At 41.8% G+C, this 27,681-nt stretch overlaps 1 protein-coding gene across 2 annotated transcripts in view; it reads left to right on the forward strand.

Annotated features, from left to right (window-relative positions):
• ABL2 (ABL proto-oncogene 2, non-receptor tyrosine kinase) overlaps positions 1-27,681 on the forward strand; it is a 140,340-nt gene that overhangs the window by 44,434 nt on the left and 68,225 nt on the right. The window contains exons 1-2 of one of the 2 annotated variants that reach the window (XM_033916838.1): positions 13,215-13,326; positions 21,803-21,973. In XM_033916838.1, the coding sequence (XP_033772729.1) occupies positions 13,215-13,326; positions 21,803-21,973 (283 nt within the window). Of the gene's footprint in view, positions 1-13,214; positions 13,327-21,802; positions 21,974-27,681 lie in introns of those variants that run through there. The other variant, XM_033916837.1, reaches the window with a different exon arrangement.

A 27,681-nucleotide genomic window follows, 5' to 3' on the forward strand; every position in this document is an offset into this window, starting at 1 on the left:
TCACCTAGTGAGAAAACAGAAATGGGACTGCTACAAGATCTATACACAGAAACTACATGCTAGCAGAAGACCATGCCCTCAGTCACACATGCAAGACACAGACAGACCCTCAACAAATATTGTCTTATGTGTATGACCTCAGATCATTAATAGAGAGATGAAGGCAAAAATCTTGAACTGGAAACCTCAAGATGTCAGACCTGCATATATAGCAATACTAAAGAAACGGAAATGGAAATGCAAGATATCAGAGATGCATATTTCCCAAAGCTAATAAAGTCCATTTGAAAAATTCAAAAAAAAATATTTTTTCTACCTTTGTAGTCTGAGCATTTTATGCTTCCATTCAATTTGGTCTGTGTCTCTTCTGCTTTTCTTTGTTTTTGCTGCCTTTCCAGGATTTTCTGTCCATTTGACATATCTTCTCTCTCCATGTCCACCATCCACCTTCCCTCTTTATTCTTCTGTCCTGTCTTGTTTCTAGGCCCGGATGCACTAAACTCATCATGCGTCTAATGATTATCGCTAAACCAATTGAACCGGTAAGCGCCGACCGTATTTTACCGACCGATGTACACAATGGCTCACCATGGACCTTTCCATGCGTTCGTTGCAGCCTCCAACTCTGCCATGCAAATGATCTCATTAGTATTAAAACAAGGGCCTTAATGTTAAAATGAGCACCCCACTCGATGCCCTAACATCGCTTAGGCGTGCACTGAATCTAGTGACCACTACAAACGACTTAAAATTACTGACAGGTTTGTTATACCGACCACAACAAACGACCTAAAATTACCGACAGGTCTGCTATAGCAGGGGTGTCAAACTCAATCACTTAAGGGGCCGAAATCTAAAACATAGGCTAAGTTGCGGGCCAAATTTTTTATTAATATACTTAGGGGTCCTTTTATTAAGATACGCTAACTGATTTAGCACGCGTACCTTAATAAAAGGACCCCTTAGTAGAAGTATTGGGTTACAACCTCTCCAACCCCACGCTGGCTTTGTGATGTAAACAAAATAAATAAAAATGACTTTTCCTCTCTCTTTTAGGTCCTAGTTCACACTTGCTGTCTTAACACCAGCTCTGGCAAAATACACATTTCAAATCTGGCATACTGTAATCACAAAACAGAAAATAAAATTATTTTTTCTACCTTTTGTCTGGTTAACAAACTCAAGTCATGTTATTTACGAATGCGTTTTGTGAAGATACTCAATACTAAAGAGGAGAGAACAGGTCAAAATTAATAGCATTCTAGCCGCATTACTACAGTTACAAATAATGTTAATACCCAATACTTATCACATCCAAATCAGATTTTAAAAAAACAAACATCTAAACCCTTTTAAAGAAAAGTGTATTTAACTCTATGATAATCTAATAACTTTTTTTGCATCTTTTGTTGTACTACAAACAGAATCCCGACAGTATTGATCCTAATCTTCTGAAAGTGCACTGATCCCTTCATATATACTGGACAGTTTTTCTCCTTCCCTGTTCAGTAGCCATAATTGCAGAGCCAGTGAAAAAAAATGTACAAAACCTGTGTCTGTGGCGGGTGTACCCCCCACAGACACTGCTTTCACCCAGCAGGACAGTTAGTATACAGACAAAAAACGACCGTGGTACTTACCAGAGACCCGCCACGGCACGCTGGTGATTGAGCGAAACAGCATGACACTAAAAAAATAGGAAAAATATATAACTATCATACTTCCCGTGGAGATCTAGAATGAACTACCTGCGAAAATGACGTTAAGAGGTCCTATTGGTCGAACCAGGCCAGCAGACTTGGTGCGCTCAGCTGGCTTCTGCTAGTGAGATCATTTCCGGCCGCCGCTCTATGGTTGTCAGGCATGCGCTATAGTGCTTGCTCTCCTAGCTGCAATCATGGCTGCAAGTCGCTTGTTTCTGGCTGATGCGGTGTTTGTACCTGTCTGCCGGCAGGCCAGCTTAAGTAAAATTTTGTAATTGTCTGGCAGGCCAAATTTTATTAAACCACGGGCCAGATTTGGCCCGCTGGCCAGAGTTTGACATGTTTGTGCTATAGTCAGCCACAACAGCCACTGAAAAAAAGAGAGGCAGGAGGGCTGCCTACTCCCTCCTTGGAACCCTGGACCTCCACACACTCCCAAACCCCCTCCCCCATGAATATCATCAGCAGGAGGGATGTCTACTCCCTCCTGCCTCAGCCACCAAGATCCCCCATTTTTAAATTACAGAGCGGCAGGAGGGATGCCTGCTCTCCTGCTACCGGGTAGACCCCATGGAACTGACCCACACCGATGTCAGGACCCCAACCAATGCCAGGACCCTCATCCCGACCCCCATACTTAAAAAAAAAAAAATCAGCAGGAGGAATGCCCACTCCCTCCTGCCTTAGTTAAATTGATAATGACTGTGACTGGGCAGATTGAATTGGCAGTCTGCTGTTTGCTATGTTGCCATGTAATTGTTTAAATAATATGACCTTGATAAATACATTAGTATAATTTTTTTTCTTCCTAAAATTGTGTTCCAAGTATTCTCCTTCAACTTTGACGCATTCACAAAGTTTTTCAACGCCACTGAGCTGTTGGTTGAATGAAATTCTGAGGTTTCATTAATTAAAGAGTTCAATTGTTTTGCAAGTTTCATGGGCTAGAGCACTGTTCTTCAACCGCCGGACCACGGACCGGTGCCAGTCTGCAGAAAATTCCTGCTGGTCCACATAGGGCCGGCAAGATAGACGCGGTTAAATTTCCTGCCCCGGTGGTGTTGGCTGAAATCTGCTGTTCCACCCAGCTTCAGGCGATCAAGACAGGCTGCTGACGTCGGGCATTCCCACTATGAGTCTCGCCTATGCGGAAAAAGGAAGTTGAAACAAAATAGGCGGGACTCAGAGAGGGAAGATCCCAATGTCGGCAGCCTGTCTTGATCGCTGCCCCTGCCGAGTCACCGAAGAGGGCCGCGGGGAAGGTGCAGATGGAAGGGAGAGAGCTGCAGGTAGAAGGGAGATGGTCAGCGTGCGCGGGGGTCAGCGTGTGGATTGGGGCCAATGGTAGTGTCTGTGCTGAGTGTCTGCCCATGTGCGGGATGCGTGCATGCACCCAGCGGTTGAGAGGGTGCCTCTAGGTGCAGCGGATTGAGCCCATGTGGCTGCGGAATCATGCCGTGTTTGCTGGCTGCCACCGGGTTGTTGACAGCGTCCACGGGTGAGCGAGTGGTGCGGCGCTGGCCTTGAGCTTTCCTGTATGCGGGCCGCTCACTCTTGGAGACTCGACAGCAGGGCGGCGGGTAGGGGCCTCTGGCTCGTCTTGTGCGGCAGGGCCTATGGTGCAATGCTGTTTGTACCAGCTTGGAGGGGGCTGCGAATGTGCAGGGCGCTCAGGAGCAAGATCATGGGGAGCCTTCGACAGTAGCTGTCTCCCCTCCCAGCAGCTCTCGTACTTGCCAGGGCAATGATTCACTTTGGCAACTTCCCCTTTCCTCAGAGGCAGCAACGGACCCAAGGCTGCCTAAGTAAATCACTGCTACAGGCAAGTACTGAGAGCTGCTGGAAGGGGAGGAAGCCACTGTTGGAGGCTGGGAAGCTGCTGGATAAAGGGAGAGCTGCTACTGGACCTGGAGAGAGGTAGAAGGAGAGATGCTACTGGGAGGGGAGGAGGGAAAGGGATGGGAAGAGAGTTAATGTTGGATAGGGGGGAGGAGGGAAGGGAGAAGGAAAAAAAGGAAGGGAACAGCTGGCAGGGAGATTACAGGAGGGGAAGGGGGTCAGGAGTCAGAGTGGAATAGAGAGATCAGATGAGGGAAAGGGGAGAGACAGAGGAATGAGAAACTAGAGAAAGATTGATGCTGGAAAGGGGGTCAGCAGAGAAATGAGAGAAGAATAAAGATGCTAGATCTGGTGTAGGAGAGATAAAAATGAAGAAAGCAGTGAAGCTGGAATGAATGATGTAAAAAAGAGAGAGGAAGCACAGGCTGGATGGAAAGGGGAGAGGGGCATAGAAAGAAGTCAGATACATACGGAAGGGGGAGAGGGCAGACAGTGGATGGAACGGGCAGATGCTGGATTGAAAAGACAGGGCAGACGCTAGAAAGAAAAGATGAAAGCAGAAACCAGAGACACAAAAGGTATTTTGTCATTAGAATATATCAGATTTGAAATATATATCCTGCTAGAGACATAACTGGGGACTGCAAAGCCCAGGCAGTGCTTCTTTAGCTTCCAGCTGGTTTAGGGCTCTCTCTGACCTGGCAGCACTCCCCTAACACTATTCATGTGATGTGTAACTGCAGTATTCTGTTAGCATGATATTTCTATGTAGCATTCTGTAATAACTTGGCTTGTTCAGTTTTCTTGATAGTAGAGGGAATATATGTGAAGGGGAGGGGAGCCAGGGGTTTTGTGGGTCCTTGCTCTGTATATTTGTATTTATAAAATGACAATTGTACAGAATATTGTTTCTTTTTATACTTTAATAAAATACGTTCAATAAAGAATCATAACTGAGGCTTGTGCGGATGGAATCAGATGGTTTGTGGGGACTGAGCTTGTGGAGATGGGGCGGAAATGGTTTTATAAAATATCAGTCTTAGTAGTTTGCCGGTCCACAAAATAATTCTTTTATTTCTGCCGGTCCATAGGTGTAAAAAGGTTGAAGAACACTGTGCTAGAGCAATGTTTTTCAAGCCAAGTACCCCCCTAAGCCTAACAAATACCAACCGAGTACCCCCCGCCCAAACTCTGCCCCAGACCTTCCTTAACTCCACCCCTGACTCCACTCCCATAATAATAATACAAATTATAATGCAATTTCTTCCATCCATTTTTCATTTACACACAATATAATCTTATTAATACATAATTGTAACCACAAATTTAAAAAAAACACAAAACACACTGTACGCGGAGAAAATGTTAATTATCATTTATATTCGGGATTAAATTTTCAAAGATATCAAGGCAGATGACTTTAAAATATGCAATGTCACCTCAGTAACAACTATAGAAAAATAGACAAATATAGTGCAAAATATAAACAGCAGATATAAATTTTCAAAACTGAAACATTTCGATCACTAAATTGAAAATAAAATCATTTTTTCTACCTTTGTTGTCTGGTGATTTCATGAGTCTTTGGTTGCACTTCCTTCTGACTTTGCATCCAATATTTCTTTCTGCCTCCTGCACGCTTCCTCTCTTCCAGACCTCATTCCATTCCCCAACCAACATCTCTCTCTGTCCCTCCAGGAGTCAAACTTTTCTTCCTCTCTTATCCCCCAGATCATGTGCAGCATTTTTCACCACTGCCTCCCAGCCTCTTGCCAATTTCTCCTTCTATCACCCCTTTCCAACATAATGCCACATCTCTCACTCCATCACTATGTCCAATATTATTACCCCTTGCATCCCCTTCAATCTATCCCTCTGTTCCCTCTCCACCACCATATCCAACATTTCTCCCTCTTATCCTTCTGTTTCCTATGCATATCTACCTCATTCCTCTCTATGCCCAATTTTCCTCTTCCTTTCCCATGTGCACCATCTCTTTCCCTCTCACTCACACACTCAGGCCCAACAATTGTCCCTTTCCATTTCCTCCCTCCTTCCTATGTCCCCAAGTTAGTGCCCCCCTCCCTCCCTCCTTCCTATGTCCCATTAGTGCCCCTTTCCTCCTTCCTGTGTCCCAAGTTAGTGCCCCCTTCCTCCTTACTATGTCCCAAGTTAAGTGCCCCCTTCCTCTCTACCTTCCCTGAAGCTGACCCTTGCCGAAGCCTGCCTGCCCCCAAATCAACCCGCCACTGATTCCTCCTCACCCCCGGTCCGCCGCTGCTACTCTACAGCTCCATTTAATTATCCCCTGTCACCACAACTCTGGGAATGGCCAGGCATATACAGTGATTGCACGCTGCCGGCCCACAAGCCTCCTCCCCCCCCCCCCCCACGTCAATTCTGACGTCGGAGAGAAGGTCTGGGCCAGCCAAGCATGGAGGGGAATAGATAGATTTGACCCAGGGCATAAGGCAGGAAAAGAGAGAGAAAGATGGTAGACAGTGGGAAAGAAACCAAAATGTTGGATATTTCAGTGGAAGGGAAAGTACAGAGATGGAATATGGATGGTGAGCACGGAGAAAGAAGAAAACATCAAATTGGCAGGAGACCCTGACAAGTGAGTTAACAGGTGACAAACAGAAACCAGAACCTGGGACCAATATGATTTGAATAATAAAGTGACCAGACAACAAAAGATAGAAAAAAAATTTATTTTCTATTTTGTGATTACAATATCTCAGATTTGAAATGTGTATCCTTCCAGAGCTGGTGTTAGACAGCAAGCATGAGCTAGGACCTAAAAGAGGGAGGAAATCTTTTTTTTTTTGTTTGCACTTCGGCGCTTGCTTGAGGTTGGAGAGGTTGTAATCCTAAGTAATGTTATGTATCACTGTGAATGTTAAACTGTAACCCGTTCTGAGCTCTCTGGGGAGGACGGGTTATAAAAATAAATAAAATAACTAAAAATATTTTTTAATGTTGAGGGTGTTAAAAAAAAAATGATTGGTCACATACCCTAGGTACGCCACTGTCTACTACTACGGTATTGTTCTAGTATTTAGAAAAGCAATCTATATACCAATGCAGATCATGAAATGGCTATTCTAGCACAAGAATCACTGTGCTTTGATAGCATTGCAGACTCTAGCATCCATATCAATCCTCTGCCAGAGCAGCCATTTATAAACATCACAAGGATTTACAATAGTTATTTTAACCAGGGGCCCAGTGGCTGAAGATCACTTCGTTCCAATTCACGGCCTCTTGCAGGAGCAACAATTGTATATTTTTTTATTGTTTAAAGATTTTATATACTGCCCCCACTATCCACTACACTATTAGATTATTATGTTCTTGTATACCATCACTGAAATGGTAAGCTGGGAGAGAAAGGAGGAGGAGGGAGCGAGTGAGGGCTGCACAACACAGTTTTGGTTTTAGCCTAAAATATACTAGCATTTTTGCCAAACCCAAAACAAGGCCGACTACAAGTTTTAGGCCAGTTCTGGTGCTGAAACAAAAATTTGGTAAGCCTCTAAGTCATCTGGATGCCTGGAAACCCTAGGGTTACTCAAACTTTCTTCAGGGATTCCTCAAGAAATTTAGATTGTACAATCTCTTGTATGAACATATATGTTTACATAAATTGAGGGTTCCTCAATGTATGAAAATTTGTTTTAGAGATTCCATCATAGTAAAAATTTTGGGACTCACAGTTCTACATGGTAGCCCATTTTAGAAACTTGTATAGCAGTCTAGAATTTCTTACTCATAGGCTCCATTGTCTGATAGAAAGGAGTTATATGTATCTATCCACTGAAAACTACAGGGAAGCAACTTTTGCTTTCTGTGCACTGTCCTGCTAAGGTGAAGAATTCTGAACTTTGAGTCACTAGCTCTTGCAGCCTAGAAAGGGAGAGTAATATGAAGTCATTGCAGTTTCTATATTTGGAAATCCTGGATCTCATGTGACATAAAGTGGTTGCCAAGCTAGGAGGCCGGCCAGCTTCTATTTCTTAATTTATTTTTTTTCATGACTATTGAGCTTGTGAAAAATAGAAATGGAGCTTTTATAATGCAACAGATTCATTGGACCATTTGGTCTTTCTGGCTTTTAACTACTGTGTTCAAATAGGTAGAGTATATCCCATGTCTGCTGCTAATTCATTCTTTGAAAAGTAACTTCTTCACTCTAGTCCGCATGTGCCAAACACAAGGCCCGCGGGCCGAATATGGCCCACCTGGCTGTTTTATGTGGCCGGCATTAGGGGAGAGCAAACAGGGCAGCTGCCCTGGGTCCTGAGGCTCTGGAAGGACCCTAGTGGTTCAGCATGTCCACCCCCCTTCTCTCTGTACTGGTCCAATGTCTTCCTCACCTGGTCTTGCAGACACATCCATTTTTGTTACAGGGGGCTGCTGTCCCTGGCATTGATTCTCAACTGCTACTTTCAGACCCCTATCTGTGCTTTTCTTTAGCCATGGTTCATCCAGGCAGAAACAGGAGTTGCGTCATTGGGAACTGACCGCGGCAGAAGGAAAGCACAGAAAAGGGGCTACATGCGGCAGTTGAGAATTGCTGCCGAGGATGTGTCTGCAAGACTGAAGGTGAGGATGATGTCAGACTGGCGCGGACAGAAAGGGGGAAAACAGATGTCAGAACACAAGAGGGGGGGAGAGAGGGAGGAGATGATGTATAGCGATGAGCTCCATGAACTGACCTTTTCAGATAAGTGGTCTACTGTTAAACAGCTTTTGTAGAGCCATAACATTTGCCACTCCAGTAGAAGCGAGAATCTATCTATCCCAGAATCCTTCTACTAAGACTAAGGCCTAGATTCACTAACCTTACTGATCCATAGCCGGGCGACCGATTCACAACGAGTCTGCATTCAAATGGAGTGCAGAGCGATCAGACACATTCGCAGACCACCTTCTTTGCCTGTAGATGGTCTGCGCATGTGCTTGCTCTCCTGACTTCCCTCTCACCGGAGAGTGTCATTTTCAGAGTGCTCTGATCGTGACCACGGGGGAAAGCAAATGTGTATCTTCTGATATTAGCTCCAGCTCAGGGAAAAGCAAAGCCATTAATCTACCTTGCCTAGGCACAACCCCAAAACTGATGATGTGACTGCAGTGCAAGCCTGTGGTTTGAACCCGTGGGTTTAAAGCGGGGCTGCACTAATGCGTCTTCTGCAGGGAAGGCGGCAGAGAGCAGGAGAGTCAGGGCAGCGGCCGAGAGCAGGAGAGTCAGAAAGGATGTGAGTGATTGGTCCTCAGCAGTCGCTTCTTTTTTTGATTGGCTAGCCCAGTCGGTGTTCCTGAAATTGTTTAGTGAATCGCTGCCTTCCTACTTTTGTATGCCATTCCCCTCATTTGCATGCGCGGATCAGGATCGGATCGGGAGGAAGGTTAGTGAATTGGGTCGGGGTTGTAAAATGGTCGCAAACTGGTCAGGACACGATCGGTAAGGTTAGTGAATCTAGGCCAAAGTATCTTAATTTAAAAATTTGGCCCACGACTTAGCCTGTGTTTTAGATTTCGGCCCCTTATGTGATTGAGTTTGACACCCCCTGCTTTAATCACTGAGGAATGCAGTAAGATCATGTGGTACCATGCTAGCAAACCATGTTTGTTCCGTGAGCCACTAGCAGTTGTAAGCTGTGTAGAAATACTTGGCATTGCTTATGAATTTGTTTTCTTAATCTGTGGAAACTTCTGAGAATTTCTTTTTATTAAAAACAAAACAAATTAAAAATAAAACAAACGAAAAGAAGCTGTTTGGTTTCTAGTAGGGAAGTTTTCTGTTCCACTGATTCACATTTCCTTCTCTGCAGCAGAAAACAGGTCACAAGTTGTTTAGATCACAAATATGTTGCAACTTCAGATTCAAATGTGTGTGTGTGTGTGTGTGTGTGTGTGTGTGTAAAATTATATTTTTTTATAGTTTTTATCTGTGTTGCTAAAGTAATACAGAAAGTGCTAAAATGAAAGAAAGTATGTACAGAAGGGAAGTAAGACAATTTTAGGATTCTGAATATGTTTAACAGAACTGTAACTAGGTGTGTTTCAGGGATGTAATCATTTCTGTGCTTCTTCATCTCTCTCACAGAGTGGTGTTGTGTCTTCTCTTTACTGTATATGGCCGTTTGGTGGAGGATGGGCTGGGGAGGGCTTCATTTGCTGGGAGAGTGTAGATGGGCTGGAGTAAGTCTTAACAGAGATTTCAGCAGTTGGAACCCAAGCACAGTACCGGGTAAAGCTTTGGATTCTTGCCCAGAAATAGCTAAGAAGAAAAAATTAAAAAATGTAAATTGAATCAGGTTGGGCAGACTGGATGGACCATTCGGGTCTTTATCTGCCTCCATGTACTATGTTACCTTTGTCCCTCAGTATGATCCCAAATCCATGTCCCTTCCCACAGTGCCATCCTTAACTCTTCTCTCTCTGGTTCCTTCTGCTCCACATTATCTTGTATATTCACCTCTTCTGTGCAGTTTGTGTGGCGATATAAAATTCATGAGGTTTGCAGATGAATAGTATGACATCTATAGTGTACCGTGTAGTTCATGACATGGGACTGGAACAGCATAGCAGAGGAGGCTGCTTGAGCTAATAAAGTACCCTTTTCTTCCTGCCAAATGAAAGGAGGGTGCTAAAGAGAAGTATAGAGTTGCAGAGGGACAGAAATTTTACACATCCTTAACCCATACCCACCTGTACCCACAATTATTCTCCTCCATCTCCACCCATACCTGCAAGAGTTGATGCTATTTACTTACTCGCAGCCCTGTTTCCTCCCACCAAAGACAGACAAGCCACAATTGATGATATTTAACAGTCATTCACTTAAATCCAAAAGCAGCTTGTGCAGTTTTATTTAGTCATTGAATTCAGTTGCCAGTTGTCTAAGATGTGCTAATTTTTTTACATATTAATACTGTACTAGCATATTGATGCTGTTCCATCTAGTTGCAAGTAGCATGTGGAAATCACGCCAGCAACATAATGAAGAGTGAGACCTATTAAGGTAAACATGAGGAGGGAGGGGTAAAGGAGTAGAGATGCAGGACCATGGGATGGGAGGGGGAAAGAAGGGGTGCCTATAAACATATAGTTCAAAATCCATAAAATGCTGGATAAGTATTGTCTAAAAGGATAACGGTTCCTGTTAACCTGTTCATCCTATTCAGTGGGAAGGCATGATGAAAGGGGAGTAATACAGGATCTGGGGGTGCATGTCATGGTTAAGCATGATTAATCGTGTGATTTAAAATTTTTAATACCATGATTAATTACAATTTTTAATTGTTGCCCACACCTAATTTTTTCCATTCCCCAAGGGTATTTATGTCTTGGGTTAGCTTTCCCTCTTCATCATCAATTACAGGCCTGGTGGTCATTATTGTACCTGGTCATAGGTTTCTGATCTTGCTAGCAGGATATCACATTTTGTATTAATTTGTCAAAAATTCATATATCACTAATTACAAAGTTCTATGCAGTTTCCAATAATACACCCCATTCTCAACTCTTAATACCAAATTACATGTAAGTGGCAGTAAGTCCACTCATTTCACATCAAAATACTTCCTAAAAATGTAGCTATATAGTAGATGCTGTTTCTCTTATTTTCACTGGGGTTATTCCACAGTATTTTTATGCTAATTTATTTGTGATGAATCCAGAGACAAGTGGGTTGTGACCATCCACCAGCAGCAGGTAGAGATAGAACTCAACTTGGTTCTCTCTATCACATGTAGGATGATATGCTCACTGGTAAGCCAGTATTCTCTATCTCCACAGGCGAATGGATAGACTTTTTCCTATTCCTGGTTTCTTTGTGCTGCCTATTCTTCAAGAGGTGGCTGATGTATTTTTCTGTAGTTCACATACCTCTTATTATGTTTATCATGTATTATCGCATGTTCACTTGTTCATGAATCAACTCGCACCATTTATAGACCCTCATTTTGTTTACAGACACATGCTTAGTGTTTTTTTTCATTTCTAGAGTACTTTTTCCCTTCGCTCCCATTTATCCCACTTGAATATACTTTATCATGTCTTTGCTCATCAATTTTCCATCTTTGCTTCTCCACCATCCAGTGATTTTATTTTGCACCATCACTGTCAAAATACACTATGGGTCACCACATCACCCTCACATTTCTGGTTTAGCATAACTCTCATACTCATTATCTTACACTGTACCATATCACCATCTTTTATAGGACCCCTGAGGAAGAAGTGTTTTCGAAACACGGACCTTGTCGGGTTCAGCACACTTTACAACAAGAACCAGCTTTTGGATATAATTATTATTTTTATTGATGCTTATATACATGTTTTTTATGACTTTTAATTGAATAAATTCCTTCACCTTATACATATTCTGCAGTTTTGTTTTTTTGAGAATTGCTTTGCTACATTTCACTTGTCTCCGGATTTATCTGCTGCTATTGACAAGGAAGGAAAAAACTGTTTCATACCTGATAATTTTCTTTCCTTGAGTCGCAGCAGATGAATCCAGGGTTGATTTTGGCTATGTGGTCTGCACCTGGTGTGCACCTGGTTGTAGGAAGTATGGAGTGGCAATGTGAAGAGGGAGTTCTGTGCTGTAAGATTACCAGTGAGCATACCATCGTATCAGCTTGGTGTTCTCTTATCTCCACCTGCTGGTGGATGGACACAACCCATTTATCTCTGGATTCCTCTGCTAAAGGACTAAAGGAAATAAAATTGTCATGAAACATAATTTTTCTTTGTGCCTGAATGTAGACCGCTTTAAAATAGCTTTTGGGCTTGCAGAGGGTATATAAGAAAATAAAATATTCTTCATAAACATAAAAGTCAATAAAAAAGTATCACCTTTTAACATCATACACTTTTTAACTAGCTTTTAGGAGCTAACTACCTCTTTGGGTCAGAACAGAATAAGCAAAAGATGATGGAGGGGGAGGTTTGGGGCTGTTGATGGCTTATTAGAAGGTGACATGCAGAAGTAGCAAATGAATTAGCAAATCTAGATCTTTGTGCATACAATAAGTTCTTGTCAGTTCCAAAGTGATCATTTTAACGTCAAAAGTCTTATTTTCTTGGGAATGTGCAGCTATTGATGTATTTTTATTTTGCTTAGTACAAGAGGAAGTTCATTTCCAGTTTTCTGGCATTGCATGCAGTCTCTGGATTTGTGAGCCTGCTGGAACAGATAAGGAAAATACTTAAGAGTAAATCTCTTCATGAAAATGTGGTTAATAATTCTAAATAAATAATAAATTTGTTTTTGCACATCTCTGTTTTAAGACTGTGGTCACTATTTGTTTGGAGTGGGTCATTATGCTCTGCCACAGAGAGGTGAAGCAGTCTGTTAGCTCTCTTTTTGCTGTAATCGTAGTCCCTCCTTCCCTAGGTAACTCCACCCTCACTTCACTGTTAGCTAATCAGGAGAGATCAGCAGTTAAACCAAATCCTTTCTCTCTTGAATGCTTGCTTCACTGCTGTACTTGCTCTGAGGCATAGAATACATCTCTACTCCTGATTTAGTCAGCCTTAAAAAAGTATGGAATTAACAGCTGCATGTGATTGCATGTAGGTTAAGGATGGTGACATTCCCTGACTTCTGGATTCCCATTCTTGTAGCTAGCTGTGCCTTTTCTTCATCTGCTCTATAATATGATCCTGACGACTGTTCTGCTGCCGCCCAGGGACCTGGGACAGAAACAAGACAAACTGCTCTTTACCCTGTGTGATGAAGCTTTGGACCCTGGGTTGTTTGATTCGACAGGTGCGTGAACAGAGTGGAATTGTGTGCAAGATGTGTGGATGCTGCTTGAGGTGGTACCGGGTCAACTTGTAATTTTCTGCTCCTGAATTTAGACCCCAGTGCTCCCAAAAGCCCTGTAGGGGATTTCTAGTAGAAGTTTAGTTTTTATATATGTTTTTTAATCTTTAGTGGGACCCACCCTGCATGATAAGTTGATAATTGCTCTGTGGATAGCTGAAATGCCAGAACCTGACTTCCATTCTAATGTCTGTTTTGAGATTTGGCTGATAGTAACCACAGCTGAGCAGTGGTGAAAACCCTTGCTGGTTGAAAATGGAATGATTCTCTCCCTTTGTTACCTGTCACACATGGTTTTTGCCTTGTTCTTTGTCAAACTGTTTTCCCTTCATGTTTAAGTCCATGCGTGTATTTGGGATTATTTCACCCTGGTTTATTGGCAGACTTTTGTAGATTTCTGTATTGGCTGTGGATTAATAAAACAGTACAGACTTCAGTGTTGGAAGGAGTTTGTTCACCAGAGCTGACAGTGTAAGTAGTTAGAAAACAGGAATGTGTGGGAAGGAGAAGTACAGATGAAGCAGTAGACAGCTAAAACTAGAAGGTAAAAAGATGAGAGGGGGCATGGGGAGATTCAGTAAGAAAATGAGGAGGGGTTTACAAAAATATCCCTCTGTATATTGTAGAATTGCAGATTAATGTTTTATCTGAAAATTGCTGGACTGTATTGAAACTAACATGCTAATTAAATATTTATTTGCTTCTCAACAGGACTATTCAGTTTGCTTTTGCTAAAACATTGAAAGAATTTGCACATCATTAATTGGGTTGAGTGTTTTGTGTATGTTATATAAAATTGTAAACTCAGTGATTATGAGTCAGTATATCTCTAAGAAACTGGAAAGCAGTGACACAAAATATACCGCTCTGCATGTCATCTTTAAAATCTTATAAGCATCCTGTTTCTTGCTTACTGTTGGACATCTGACCTCATTTGGCAAGTGCATTTTACTTTTAGCTTGCAATTTCATTGGTAGTAGTAAAGACATAGGATTTTGTACAGTAGCTGTTGCTCCCCATTAGTCGCAAATCTGCAGAAGGGTATCACTTTAAAACTTTGCAGGGGTTGTGGTAAAAGCGGATAGCATAGATGGTTTTATGAGAGGTTTGGCCAAATTCCTGGAGGAAAACTCCATAGTATGTTATTAAGACATGGAGGAAGCCTCTGCTTGCCCTGGATCGGTAGCATGGAATGTTGCGTCTTTTTGGGATTGGCCACAGTAAGACTGTTCTTATGATATCACCTTCACCTTCTGTCATGCTGAAAAAACTGCCGGCTTTCTGTCTGCCGGAGTCTGTCTCCAATGACACAACTTTCTGTTTCCACCTGGGTTGGACCGTGACAGATAAAAACCAGGAAGGGAAGACACAGGCAATGTTGCTGAATCATGATTCAGCGTGTCATTGAACCAGCGTAGAGAGAAGGGGGGAAGACATGCTGAGCCACGGGGACCACTCAGAGCCGGGCCATGAGAAGGGGAAGTTCCCAGAACATGACTCCAAGGCCAGGAACAACCCCTCATGGCCTGCACCCAGGACAGACCACCCCTCCTGCCCCGCCCTTGGTATGCCACTGAAGAGAGGCACTTTGTCATGGATTTGATGCAGTCAAGTACTTTTATAGCCAGTAGTTCAAGTGTTCGTGTGTATTTACACATCAACCTTTTCTGTTTACAATGAATCCAGTGTTTGAAAACTTAGGGCTCCTTTTACTAAGGTGCGTTAGCGTTTTTAGCGCATGCAGGAAACTACCGCGCACTACACCACGTGCTACGTTTCTAGAACTACAGCTCAGTGCTGGCGTTATGGTCTAGTGCGTGCGGCAATATAGCGCACGCTATTCCGCGCATTAAAACCCTAGCGCACCTTAGAAAAAGGAGCCCTTGGTTGTAAGGCCAGCTTGTTGTCTTCTCAGAATTTTGTAATACAAATGGACTTGTAGTTCTTTTATCCAAGAGCTTGACTGAAATAATGTAGTAATAATTATTCTGTGCTCACTCCACTGTTGATAATAGGGAAAATGTGTTTAGCTGATGTGGTATTGCTGGATCTCATTTAGCTGGGAAATACCCATCCTCCCCCTCACTCCATGAGGCATCATCATCTTGTGGATTGGATTTTTGTCAGCTTTGAAACTCAGGCTTACACACTGAGTTGTACTTCTTGGTATGTGTTTGAAAAAGATGATATAATGTGTCCAAGGCGTGAGGCATATATTGGAATGCCACATATGTCTGTATCAAAAAGGAGGGCATTATTTTTTTCTGTCCTTAAATGTGGTATCCAATAAGTCACTGTAGTGGAATGTGAATCTCATAAAACTAGGTTCAGGTCTTCATCATGGCAACTCCTAAATGCTGCTTCCAAAGTTTTAATAGGTGCAATTAGTGAATTTCTGTTTTTGTGCCTTTTTTTTTTTTCTTTTTTAATTCTCAGCTCACGTAGATGTGTGCTGGAAATCCCAGTACATCCAAGGTACCATGACTCCAAGGTCCTGAGGTTTTGGAAACTGCCTTGTGTATGGTCTCATCCATGGGGCTGGTATTTAGTTTTGTTTATATACAGTGTAAGTTAAAATCAATACTTTAATAACTGGCTATACATAGTTTTATTTGGCAAATCTCAAGGCATTTGTGTCTGGAGGGAAGGGGTTGGATAAATGGTTTACTGACAATAGATTCAGGTTAAACTCAGAAAAATCAAAATGTATGGTTTTTTTTTCCTGGAAAGGTAGGACTTTGGGACATTAAGTACATAAGTACATAAGTAGTCGCCTCTGCCGGGGCAGACCAGAGGTCCATCCAACCCAGCGGTCCGCTCACGCGGCGGCCCATCAGGCATATTGCCTGGTCAGCGGTCCCTGACTAATTTTATGCCTACCTCTACACTTATCTCTAAACCTTCCACTGCTCTTATCTGTACCCCTCAATCCCTTTGTCTTCCAGGAACCTATCCAGGTCATCCTTGAAACCCTGTACTGTGCTATTTCTTATCACGGCCTCCGGAAGGGTGTTCCATGTGTCCACCACCCTCTGTGTGAAAAAGAACTTCCTTGCGTTTGTTTTAAACCTGTCCCCCTTCAATTTCATCGAGTGACCCCTTGTTCTTGTGGTTTCTTTCAAATTGAAAAATCTGTCTTTGTCAACCTTTAATGATGGTTGTTCCTCTGTAGGTGAACATATTTGTGCAGAGCTTTTGTGCTAATTCAGTTTGGATAAGCAATTTCTGACTATGTTTTGCTAATTGGATAGGAAGATCTCATTCTATATTTGATAAGGATCATCTTGTTTTCATGCATACTTTGATTTACTAGTAAGATTGGAGTGGTTATTGTAATTGTATAGTGCGTTCTCATTATTAGCTGGGGTTAGGTTCCTAGAAACCCCCATGAATATGGAACTATTGATCCTATGGGAAAAAGGGGGATAAATTTATGTGCCACCCTGCTTATTGTACATTTTTGCTACCTAATACCATAAAGATAATATAAAAAAAAAGAAAAAACTCCCTCACAAATATGTAATGTCACCCAAACAAAGAGAAAAAGTCAATGTGTCAATAGTGTAATCACAAGGAATAAAGGACCCTTGGGGCTCCTTTTAGAAAGGTGCGCTAGGGTTTTTAGCTATTGCACGCGTTAAGGCCCTAGCGCATCTTTGTAAAAGGAGCCCTTGGTCTTAAGAACTTAATTCATTATTTTTACATTATTTAAATCTTTTTTTTTAAATAAGTTAGCAATTTAATTCATTATGTGCAAAAAATCAAGTGAAAACATCACTAAAATTTTAAAACATATTCATAGTGTTCCAAAAGGCACTTAACTTTATGTTGGAATAGGGAAAAAAAAACCCCCAAAGAAGTCCTTGTAAGGATCAGCTGTGTAGTCCTTCAATCAGTCTGTTGATCCGATTGTTATGGGCCAATTCAGTACTTTGATTGACTGATTGGTCCAATCTCTTTTAATCCAATCTTTCAAGTCCTTTAAACATTTGCTTAAGGACTTAACTTTAAAGATTGGTCCAGAAAGACACTTCAGAAGATTGAACTAAGGATTAAAGATTAAGATTGGATTAAAAGAGATTGAGAAGTCCCTTACTTTGAACCTGTTTAACTTGATCTAAATACTCCATATTCTGTGATAAAATGTCAGTCTTACCCGCCATCAAGGTGATTCTTGTACTGATTTTTTTCACAATACCATCTAATTTTTGAAACTTTTTCCAGATCCTTTCCAAGGTAACCACTCCCTTGCTTGTAACATCAGCAGTTGATTAATCAGGCCTTTCCTCCTCCCAGTCAGTGACAACAGGGGCTTCACTATCCTCTTTGTCGCTCATGGGTCGACCCCCATAGTTCTGCTGGACACAGTGGAATAATAACATCCAGCGGGGACAGAGTGATATCAAGTCCCAAAGAAGAGATCGGTGTTCCTTCACTGCTCTCTAAAGCAGGACTCCTCTGATTCGGCGTTACAGGAGTGGGTCTGACCGTGAATCAACTGATAGTTGATTGAGTTGGACAAGAAGTACGGACTGGAGATGACATGCTTTTAACAATCCCCTTCCTCTTTGTGTGAGGCATGGTCAACAAGTTAAAAAAATAAAATACACTGAAAGTAAATTTTTGGCGTTTGTCTCTCAGATTGAAAAAACCATAAGAAGTCAAGCTGCCATGTTATTTTTTACACATAAAAAAAACCCAAAACACCCCAACAATCTTTTGGTGCAGCAGTATTCATACACAGCTCTATGAATATCTTCATCCTCATGGAAACACACTCTGCATGACTGTGAATAAGTGAAAATGGGTTGCACTTTATTTTTTGTGAATTTGTGAATACGGAACATGTGGATAAGAAGAACGCACTAAAGGATCGGAGGAGGGGGGGGGGCTAAGACTCTTATCAGCTGGTGAAAAATACAACCATGTTGACAGGGACAAAGTCATATGATCATAACTTACCAATTTTGAGATCTTTACACTGGCTACCAATTGTTTTTTGGGGCTCTGCACAATAAGACACTGTAGCCCCAATGCACAAAGCTCCAACACCATGGTAAAAAAAAAAAAAATATGGTGAGATTTTTGTTTTCTGGGTGCTGCTCTGCTGTTGCTGCTTTTCCCTTCTGACTCATCTGATTGTGGCAGCTGAGCAGGCAGGACTTCCTGAAACCACCGATTGGTGCCTTTGGGATGTTCTCCTGCCAACTCAGCTGATCATGGATTCCCCTGCTGCCGTCAGCTGAGCTGACAGGAAGCCATCTCTCCTTCCATTGAGAGCCCCGACATCCCCATACCTTTTCTTCAAAGATTGGCAGGAGGTATTCTTACTCCCACCTGCCTCAAGGCCCACCTCTTCAAAATAGTGACCATGTCACTGCCTGGTGCATCCTGGGATGCACTGGGAGGGGCCTAAATACCATATAAGGAGAAAATTCAACGGCTGCGCCCATTAGAAGTTTAAAAAAAAAAGTCCACAGCCCTGCTGTCTTGCCGACTCATCTGATCATGGCAGGGGAATCTCCGATCAACTGAGCTAACAGGACTCCCTGAAGCTGCTAATCGGTGACTTTGGGGCTTCCCCTGCCATGATCAGAGGAGCTGGAAGGAGAGCAAGGCTGCTCCCATTAAAATTGTGGTTCCACTATAGCTAGCGGCAGCTCCAGAGCTGCCATGAAATTGAGTCTAAAGGGGGAGGGGATTCCCTTTTGTGCATCGCAAGGTGAGCTCCTTAGAATACGAATGAGCTCTTTGTGATGTATTTGCGTAGGGTTCTCGCTGGCTGCTATGATGATTGGTAGCAACCATGGAAAACCCTTTGAACATCATGAGGAGGATTTTCATACCAGTAAGACCGCTTTAAAGAATCTTACTAGCACAGAAATATTTTGTGCATCGGGGCCCTGTGTTGTTTGGCAGGGGTTCCTTGTAGCTTTACAGTCAGCTCATCATCGTTCCTTCACACTTCATTTACAATGTATTTGTCCACATTAGTGAGGTTTTGTTTATTTTGCCACTCATTTGTGGAACTTCTTGATGTTACACATTTAACTGCCTCAAGTTTTCACAAGATGGTTACATCTTGGCCATTTCTAGTGTAAATAGGTTATTGTTAATAACACAAATGGATTTGTTTACTGGATAGGGGGAGAGTATAAGAGATTTTATCTTTCTGATTTTTATTTTATTTCTGTATATATTGATTTGAGTGATTTTATGTTAGGCTGTAATCAAATGGAATGAATAAGTTTTGAGCAAAATTCTGATTGGGACTGCAAAGTAGTCCATGTGTCTTATATTCAGGGCCTAGTATCCAATGAAAAAGATGTAGCAGGACCTGAGCCGAGGAGAGGCAGTCATGGCTGGTGCTGACTAGCTGGGCTGTCAAAGGGGAGAGTGCCAGGAGGAAGCAGACAAAGGGAAGGAGAAAGAGCTGATTGTCTAGTACAGTGATTTGTAACCTTTTTTGAGTCACGGGCCCCTTTATGAATCTGATAAAAGCTATGGACCTCCTTCCTCAGAAATATTCACATAAACACAACTTTGCATGCAATGAAGATAATATACTTTATTTATTGAGATTTGATTGTCTCATACTTATATAACTTACACAAAGTATTATTAAACTTTAAACAATCTAAAAAAACACACTTTTATGCAAAATGTAATGGCCACTCATTATAGTTATGAAATACAATCCTCTTGTGCATATTAAAGCAGATCTACTACGTTTACTACTTCTTGTCTGCGAGAAAAATCAAAGTACCAGGCTGTATAGTGAATATACAGTAAGGGGTCCTTTTACAAAGGCGTGGAATACCGCACACGCTAAAAGCTAACGCCTCCATAGAGCTTGCATTAGTATTTTTCATTTAGCGCACACTAAAAATGCTAGAGCACCTTAGTAAAAGGAGCCCATAGTGTTAGCTGCCTCAATCTTCACCAATGTGGCCAGCATTTCGCAGTTCAATCTTTTACCCGCTTTTTCAGGGTTTATTCATATTAAGAATGGCTTTCTTTTTTCAATTCAAACTTCCAGCCTTTCCCACAACCCTGAAGAAGTGAGTAAAAGATTAAACCGTGAAACGCTGGCAGCATTGGTGAAGATTGAGGCTGCTAACGCTATGTATTTTGTATCAGAGACTGCATAAAAATTTGGAAGCAGTCTTTGTTCATCATTACTGAATACAACACTTCAGATGAGTACTACAGATTTTGAAATTTTTTTTTGACTTCAACAAGCTTTTCTTGTATATTAAGTGTCATAAATTCCAACAAGTGATATATGACTGTTTAGGACCCTGTCATAAGTAGCTAACTAGTTTGATTCAGATGATTGATTCTCCTGATAATTACAGGTTGTTATAAAAAAAGGGAAAAAGAAAAAATAGAAAGTAAAGAGTAAAGAAATGAATATTATAAGAAAAAAAAAGATAATAGGTAGGACGATGCTTTTGGCCAATGATTAAAATCAAGAGCAACGGATGGTGTGTACGCTCTAGATCTGAGGCCTTTTTCCACCTTAAGAAAGGAGATATATTTGATAAAAGAACTACGTTTTGGACATAAGAAATAACTGCCTGGATTTATGGTACAAATTTAATGGATTAGAAAGTATCTTTATCAGTTTATATTGTTGGTTCTATTGTGTGTGAACTGATTCATCTAAATCAGACATGGGCAACTCCAGTCTTTGAGGGTCGGAATCCAATCGGGTTTTCAGGATTTCCCCAATGAATATGCACTGAATATGCATGAGATCTATTTGCATGCACTGCTTTCAGTGCATATTCATTGGGGAAATCCTGAAAACCCAATTGGATTCCAACCCTCGAGGACCGGAGTTGCCCATGTTTGGTCTAAATGTACTCATCTATCCTTCAAGAAAGGTCTAAACTAAGACAAGATTGCACTACCTAATCCAATTTCTTTTCAGTCATAAAATCAAGAGATTAAGCTTGCTGTTTTTAATAATCTAGATAAGTCTGGTGCTTAAAATGTTAAACTATCTGAGACTTTGGTTCATTGATTGCATGACTACATATCAGGACTTCTAAGCTATGCATATGCAACCCAAGTTTGTCTGGTGACTAGTCATTGGAGGGTCCTCTACGAAGCTTTTTTTTTTTTTTTTTACCAAGGTCCAGAATCAAAACAATGAAAACTTCTGATGGGAAACAACTATGAATTTGTTACTCTTTGCTTATACAAATACAGGTCAGAGCGCCTTACAGCACTAGCAGTGTTAAATTATAGGGCTCTAACAGAAAAGGAGCATATGCTGCCTGCTTGTCCTGGTTGTGCATCACATATATTGTTACTAATCCAACCACTGGGGGGTGTACTTGGGATTCTGGTGCTTTTAAAATGAAACATGTGAAATATAATTTGTTTCCCCTTTGTGTTCTTTGATTCACAGAAGCTCTTCACCGCCCCTATGACTCTGATGCTGAATCTCAAGCCCTCAATGAAGCCATCCGCTGGAGTTCTAAAGAAAATCTTCTAGGGGCTACGGAGAGCGACCCCAATCTCTTTGTTGCACTTTATGACTTTGTTGCAAGTGGAGACAATACACTTAGCATTACTAAAGGTAAGATGAGCCAAGTTACAGTTTTAGTTTCTCAAGGGCTCTGATTTGAGCTTATTAACAAATCCTTTGATACCCATGATTACATTCCTTTGCCATACTGAGGCAGAGACAGAACATCAATATGAGCTGTTAGAAAAAAAGGGCAACGGAATATCAGTTATGCAGGTAATTCTGGGAAATGGGAAGGTGGTGTTCATATTGCACACTTGGCACAGAAATTGAGTTTGTTGAAAAGCTTCTGTCTCTGGTAAGATATTTTTGCATTGTTGAAGTACCTGAAAGGAATTTGACTTTGAGATAGGGGCAGAAAAATCCCAAACACTTAAAATTTTGCACTCGCCCTTGCCTCCTCTTATATTACATTGGCTATACAGAAGTGGTGAATGTGGTAAGGTGAGAAGCTAGGGAGAGCAGAGGAAGTGAGGGTGAATTGAGGCATGAGAAGATGTAAAAAGCATAAAAGTTAAAATAAAATATTTATATAAATAAATAAAAATGGATGTGACAAAGAAAAAGATGCAGAGAAAAGGGGTATTGTATAAGGTGTTAAAAAAAAAAAATCCCCAGTTCCCAGTAAGTAATAATTTGATATTTGGGACTGATGAATGAAAAGATTGAGCCCATGATAAATAGTGGCAAAATACTGGAGTTTAAGGCTCTGATGTTCTCTGGTTAATACAAAAAAAGTGAGCACACAGATGAGCAGATCCCAAGCAAATGTATAAATTAGTTCTTTATTTTTAAGGTCTTTTTTAGTTGGGCTTGTGAATAAAGAGCTAATTTATACATTTGCTTGGGATCAGCTTATCTTTGTGTCTGCTCTTCTTTGTATTTACATTTGCTATGGATTTACAGGGCCTCTATTTTGGATTTCTGGTATTCTGTCTTCTCTGACTGTCCCTACCCATGACACAGTGTGGGCTTTATAATTGGATGTCCAGATAGGGAAGATATGTAGGCAGATATATTATGCTTATTTTATAAATTACCCTCCCTGTATTGAAGGCTCAGCCATAGAAATTGAGGTTGTGACATAAGGAAAAGGACATCACTCAGAGCAGTTTGGGCCTAGTAAGGTAGTTCACTTGCCTGCCTTGCCAAGGGGAGGTGGGGGTAAAATAGTCATACTCATCAAAACTGGCATGGAAGATTTACAAAGACTAGGGGACACTCGAAGCTACAGAGTAATACTTTTAAAACCAATAGGAGAAAATATTTTTTCACTCAGAGTTATAGTCAAGCTCTGGAACGTGTTGCTAGAGGATGTGGTAACAGCAGTTAATGTAGATGGTTTTAAAAAAGGTTTGGACAGAGTCCTAGAGGAAAAGTCCATAATCTGCTGTTGAGACAGACATGGGACAATAGCATGGAATGCTGCTACTATTTGGATTTTTGCCAGGTACTTGTGACTTGGATTGGCCTCCGCGAAGATGGTGCAACTCTGGGGAAGAGTGAACAAGAAAAGGACCTGGGTGTACTGATAGATAGGACCCTGAAGCCGTCGGCACAATGCGCGGCAGCGGCAAAGAAGGCAAATAGAATGTTGGGCATGATAAAGAAAGGAATCTCGAGTAGATCGGAGAAAGTTATAATGCCGCTTTATAGGGCAATGGTCAGACCCCACTTGGAATACTGCGTCCAACATTGGTCTCCCTACCTAAAGAAGGATATAAAACTGCTGGAGAGGGTGCAGAGACGAGCAACAAAACTGGTGAAGGGTATGGAAAAACTGGAATACGAGGACAGACTTATAACACTAGGATTATTCTCCCTTGAGAAAAGGAGACTGCGTGGGGATATGATCGAGACCTTCAAAATACTGAAAGGAATCGACAAAATAGAGCAGAGAAGATTATTTACATTGTCCAATTTGACACGGCCTAGAGGACATGTAATGAAGCTAAGGGGGGACAGGTTCAGGACTAATGTCAGGAAGTTCTGCTTCACTCAGAGAGTGGTTGACACCTGGAATGCCCTCCCAGATGAGATTATTGCGGAATCGACCGTCCTAGGCTTCAAGAGCAAACTAGATGCATATCTCCTTAAGAGAGGCATGTAAGGATATGGTGGACTATAAATTACAACAGGTGTACACCTGGCAGGGCCTCCGCGTGTGCGGATCGCCGGACTTGATGGACCGAAGGTCTGATCCGGAGATGGCATTTCTTATGTTCTTATGTTCTTATGTTCTTATGACCCAATAAGACTGTACTTATGTTCTTAATATGAGACACAGAGAGCCAAACTGACTGCTGGTGGTGGGGCTGCCCTAAAGAGCTCCTCAGTTTCTTTGGTTCCTCAGTCAGGATAGGCCCTGGAGTCAAAAGATTTTCCCTTTCCTCAGTAGGAGCTGAGAATAGCTCTGAGCACTCGAGAATGGGACTGGTGAAGACCTGGGCTCACATTAAGTGGGGAAAATTAGCAGTAATTCCCAGGTGCCACTGGAGCTGGCTCTCTAAGCTTCATCAGCACAGTGATGTCACTTCCTTCCCACTACTAATGTAATTCTCACCTTACTATGTTTTTCTCATATTTTGTAGTTTTGGTCTTACCCAGTGTTAGTTCTCAGTTTCTCTCTCATACATTACCTAATTTTGTAAAATCACTTAGACATTTTGCCATGCTTTGTGGTATATCAAATAATAAATTGAACTTAGAAACATAGAAGATGACGGCAGAAAAGGGCTACAGCCCATCAAGTCTGCCCACTCTGCTTACCCACCCCCTGTCTATGCCCTAATGACCCAATTTCCTTATCTTGACCCTCGTAGGGATCCCACATGGGTATCCCATTTATTCGTCTGGCACGCTGTTTGCCTCGATCACCTGCACTGGAAGCTTGTTCCAATGATCAACCACTCTCTCTGTGAAGAAATACTGAGTAATTCCCTGGACTGTCTGGAAGACTTACAATCTAAGATTATACCTGAGGCAATGGAAAGCTGAGCGACTTGCCCAAGATCGCAAGGAGCAACAAGATTTGAACTCGGCTTCTCTGGTTGTCAGACCTGTGCTCTGAACACTAAGCTACTCCTCTGCAGTAGCATACAAACTGACCTTCTTCCAGTCTGGAAATATTCTGCTTCCTGTCAAAGCTGTTGCAAGAAACATTACAATTCCCCAGTTTAAAAGGAATTGTATCTAAAAGATTGTTTGCTATTTCCTTTCCTTTCCTTATCAGGGTGCCTCTGTATGGCCAATCTTGCCAATTCAAATGTGATTTATAGTAATTCTTACCATTTTTGAAAAAGCACTTAAAATTTTTTGGTTTCAGAAATTCAATCTTAGTAGGAAATAATGGGATAATGTCTTGTATTTATGTATATCCTAGTTTAATTAGTCTAGTTCTTTCTATGTAATCTGCTGTGAACTATTCATTGGCAACAGTGGAATATAAATGATTTAACTGTAACGGTGAGCGTGAGAATAAAGCAGCAGAGGAACTATTATGCATGGACTTGAAAGACTTTTGTCTATTTAATTTATTTATTTCCCACTCCATCCATTAGTTCTGTGCTGGTTACAATCCAGTCAGCTGCTATGGTCACATGATGTGGGCAAATGGGGAACTGCTGTCTTCAGAATCTTACAACTAAACAATTTTGCTTTGTGTTGACTGGAGTGAAAGCTCTCAATCTTGGGACTAAGAAACAGCTTTGGCACCCTTCTCTATAGCCATAAAAAACTAATGACTGTAAAACAATGGTCTCAAATTCAAACCCTTTGCAGGGCCACATTTGAATTTATCGGTACTTAGAGGGCCTCAGAAAAAATAGTTAATGTCTTATTAAAGAAATGACAATTTTGCATGAGGTAAAACTCTTTATAGTTTATAAATCTTTCCTTTTGGCTAAGTCTTAATAATAATCTTTCCTTTTGGCTAAGTCTTAATAATAATATTGTCATTTATAGCTAAAGAGACATATGATCAAGAAACTTTTATTTTACTTTTGTGATTATGATAAACATACCGAGGGCCTCAAAATAGTACCTGGCGGGCCGTATGTGGCCCCCGGGCTGCGAGTTTGAGACCACTGCTGTAAAAGTTGTAAAGATTACACACAAGAAAAGCAATCTTGTTTTCCCTCAAAATAACAACTTATAACTTACAGCATTTTATTTAAACAAAATGCTATTGAGACAGATATGGGATAAACCAATGCTTGCTTTGGGATCGGAAGCATGGAATGTTGCTACTATTTGGGTTTTTGCCAAGAACTTGTGACCTGGATTGTCCACTGTGGAAACAGGATACTGGGCTAGATGGACCATTGTTCTGATCTAGTATGGCTATTCTTATGTTCTTTAAAAAAGGAGAGATCGTTTCTGTCTTTGGAGAATCCCTATGGTGTCCTATAACACCCTGCTGTCATAGACCTACTACATCAGGGGTGTCAAACTCAATCATATAAGGGGCCAAAATCTAAACCATAGGCTAAGTCATGGGCCAACTTTTTTATTAAGATACTTAGGGGTCCTTTTATTAAGGTGCACTAACCGATTTAGCGAATGCTAAATGCATACCTTAATAAAAACACCCCTTAGTCTTAGTAGAAGTATGGTGTTACAACCTCTCCAACCCCACGCCATCTCTGTGATGGGCCAAAATTAAAAACTTGGACAAATCAGTCTCAAAAGACTGCTTTTTTAGATCCACAATATACTCAGATGGGCATCTAAGGACACATTGGTGGGTTTGTACTGCAAACAACCTGCAACCATCAATTCTTTCATCACTAACTTTTGTGCTCCTGCTGTAGCTTCTGTAGTGTCTCAGGAGCAACTGAATGAAAGCTTCCATTGGTTCAACCCTCACAACTCCTTTGTCTATATTCAAGATGTTATCCACCATGGGATCTAAGGCTAAGCCACCAGTACTTCACTTCAGCATCTCCCATCGGAAGTATCATAACTGCCTATACTGGCAAGCTCTGAACCCTCAACTGCAATGGGAATGCTCTCAAACTAGGGCTGAGTGTCACATCTGGCCCAACAAGGTGCAAATGGTTTGGGAACTCAACCCTTCGATAGCTTTTCCTTTAAAATTTTCAGGCAAGCAGCCGGGATGAGTAGGCAGACCGAAATGGCGACGCAGCTGGGAGGGTGCAGGCGACCATGAGCATGAAGAGCAGCGGCAGTAGAGAGCGTCGAGAGCACAGCGTGGGGTCCGTGAGACTTGAAGCGCATCAATCTACAGCTGGGCTGCCGGAAGGCATCAGCTGTTGATTCACACACCTCAAGTATCGCGGCCACCATACTGTGCGACGCTGTGACTCTCTCTACTGCTAAGTTGGCCTGCCAGAAGACATCAGCTATAGATTCATGCGCCTCAAGTCTCGCGGCAGAGTAGTAAAGACTTGAGGCATGTGAAGCTACAGCTGGTGCCTTCCGGTGGGCCACCTTAATTGCAAATTTCCCTAGCAACAGCAGCAGATGAATCCAGAGACCAATGGGATAGCTCACATCTACCAGCAGGCGGAGATAGAGAAACTGATTAACAGGTGGTCCTATTGGCTGGCACTCCTCCTGTTTATCCAGTATTCTCTATCTCCCAGCAGGAAAAAGTCGCTATTCAACTAGCTCCTGAATTCTGGCTGTGGCTGGAACTTTATTTTCTCCTGTTGAGGTTTCTCTTCAGCGAGACTGCCATTCTGTTTCTCCTGTTGAGGTTTCTCTTCAGTGAGACTGCCATTCTGTTTCTCCTGTTA

This window comes from Geotrypetes seraphini, chromosome 12 (genome assembly GCF_902459505.1).
Source record: "Geotrypetes seraphini chromosome 12, aGeoSer1.1, whole genome shotgun sequence".
In the NCBI taxonomy this organism is placed as follows: Eukaryota; Metazoa; Chordata; class Amphibia; order Gymnophiona; family Dermophiidae; genus Geotrypetes; species Geotrypetes seraphini.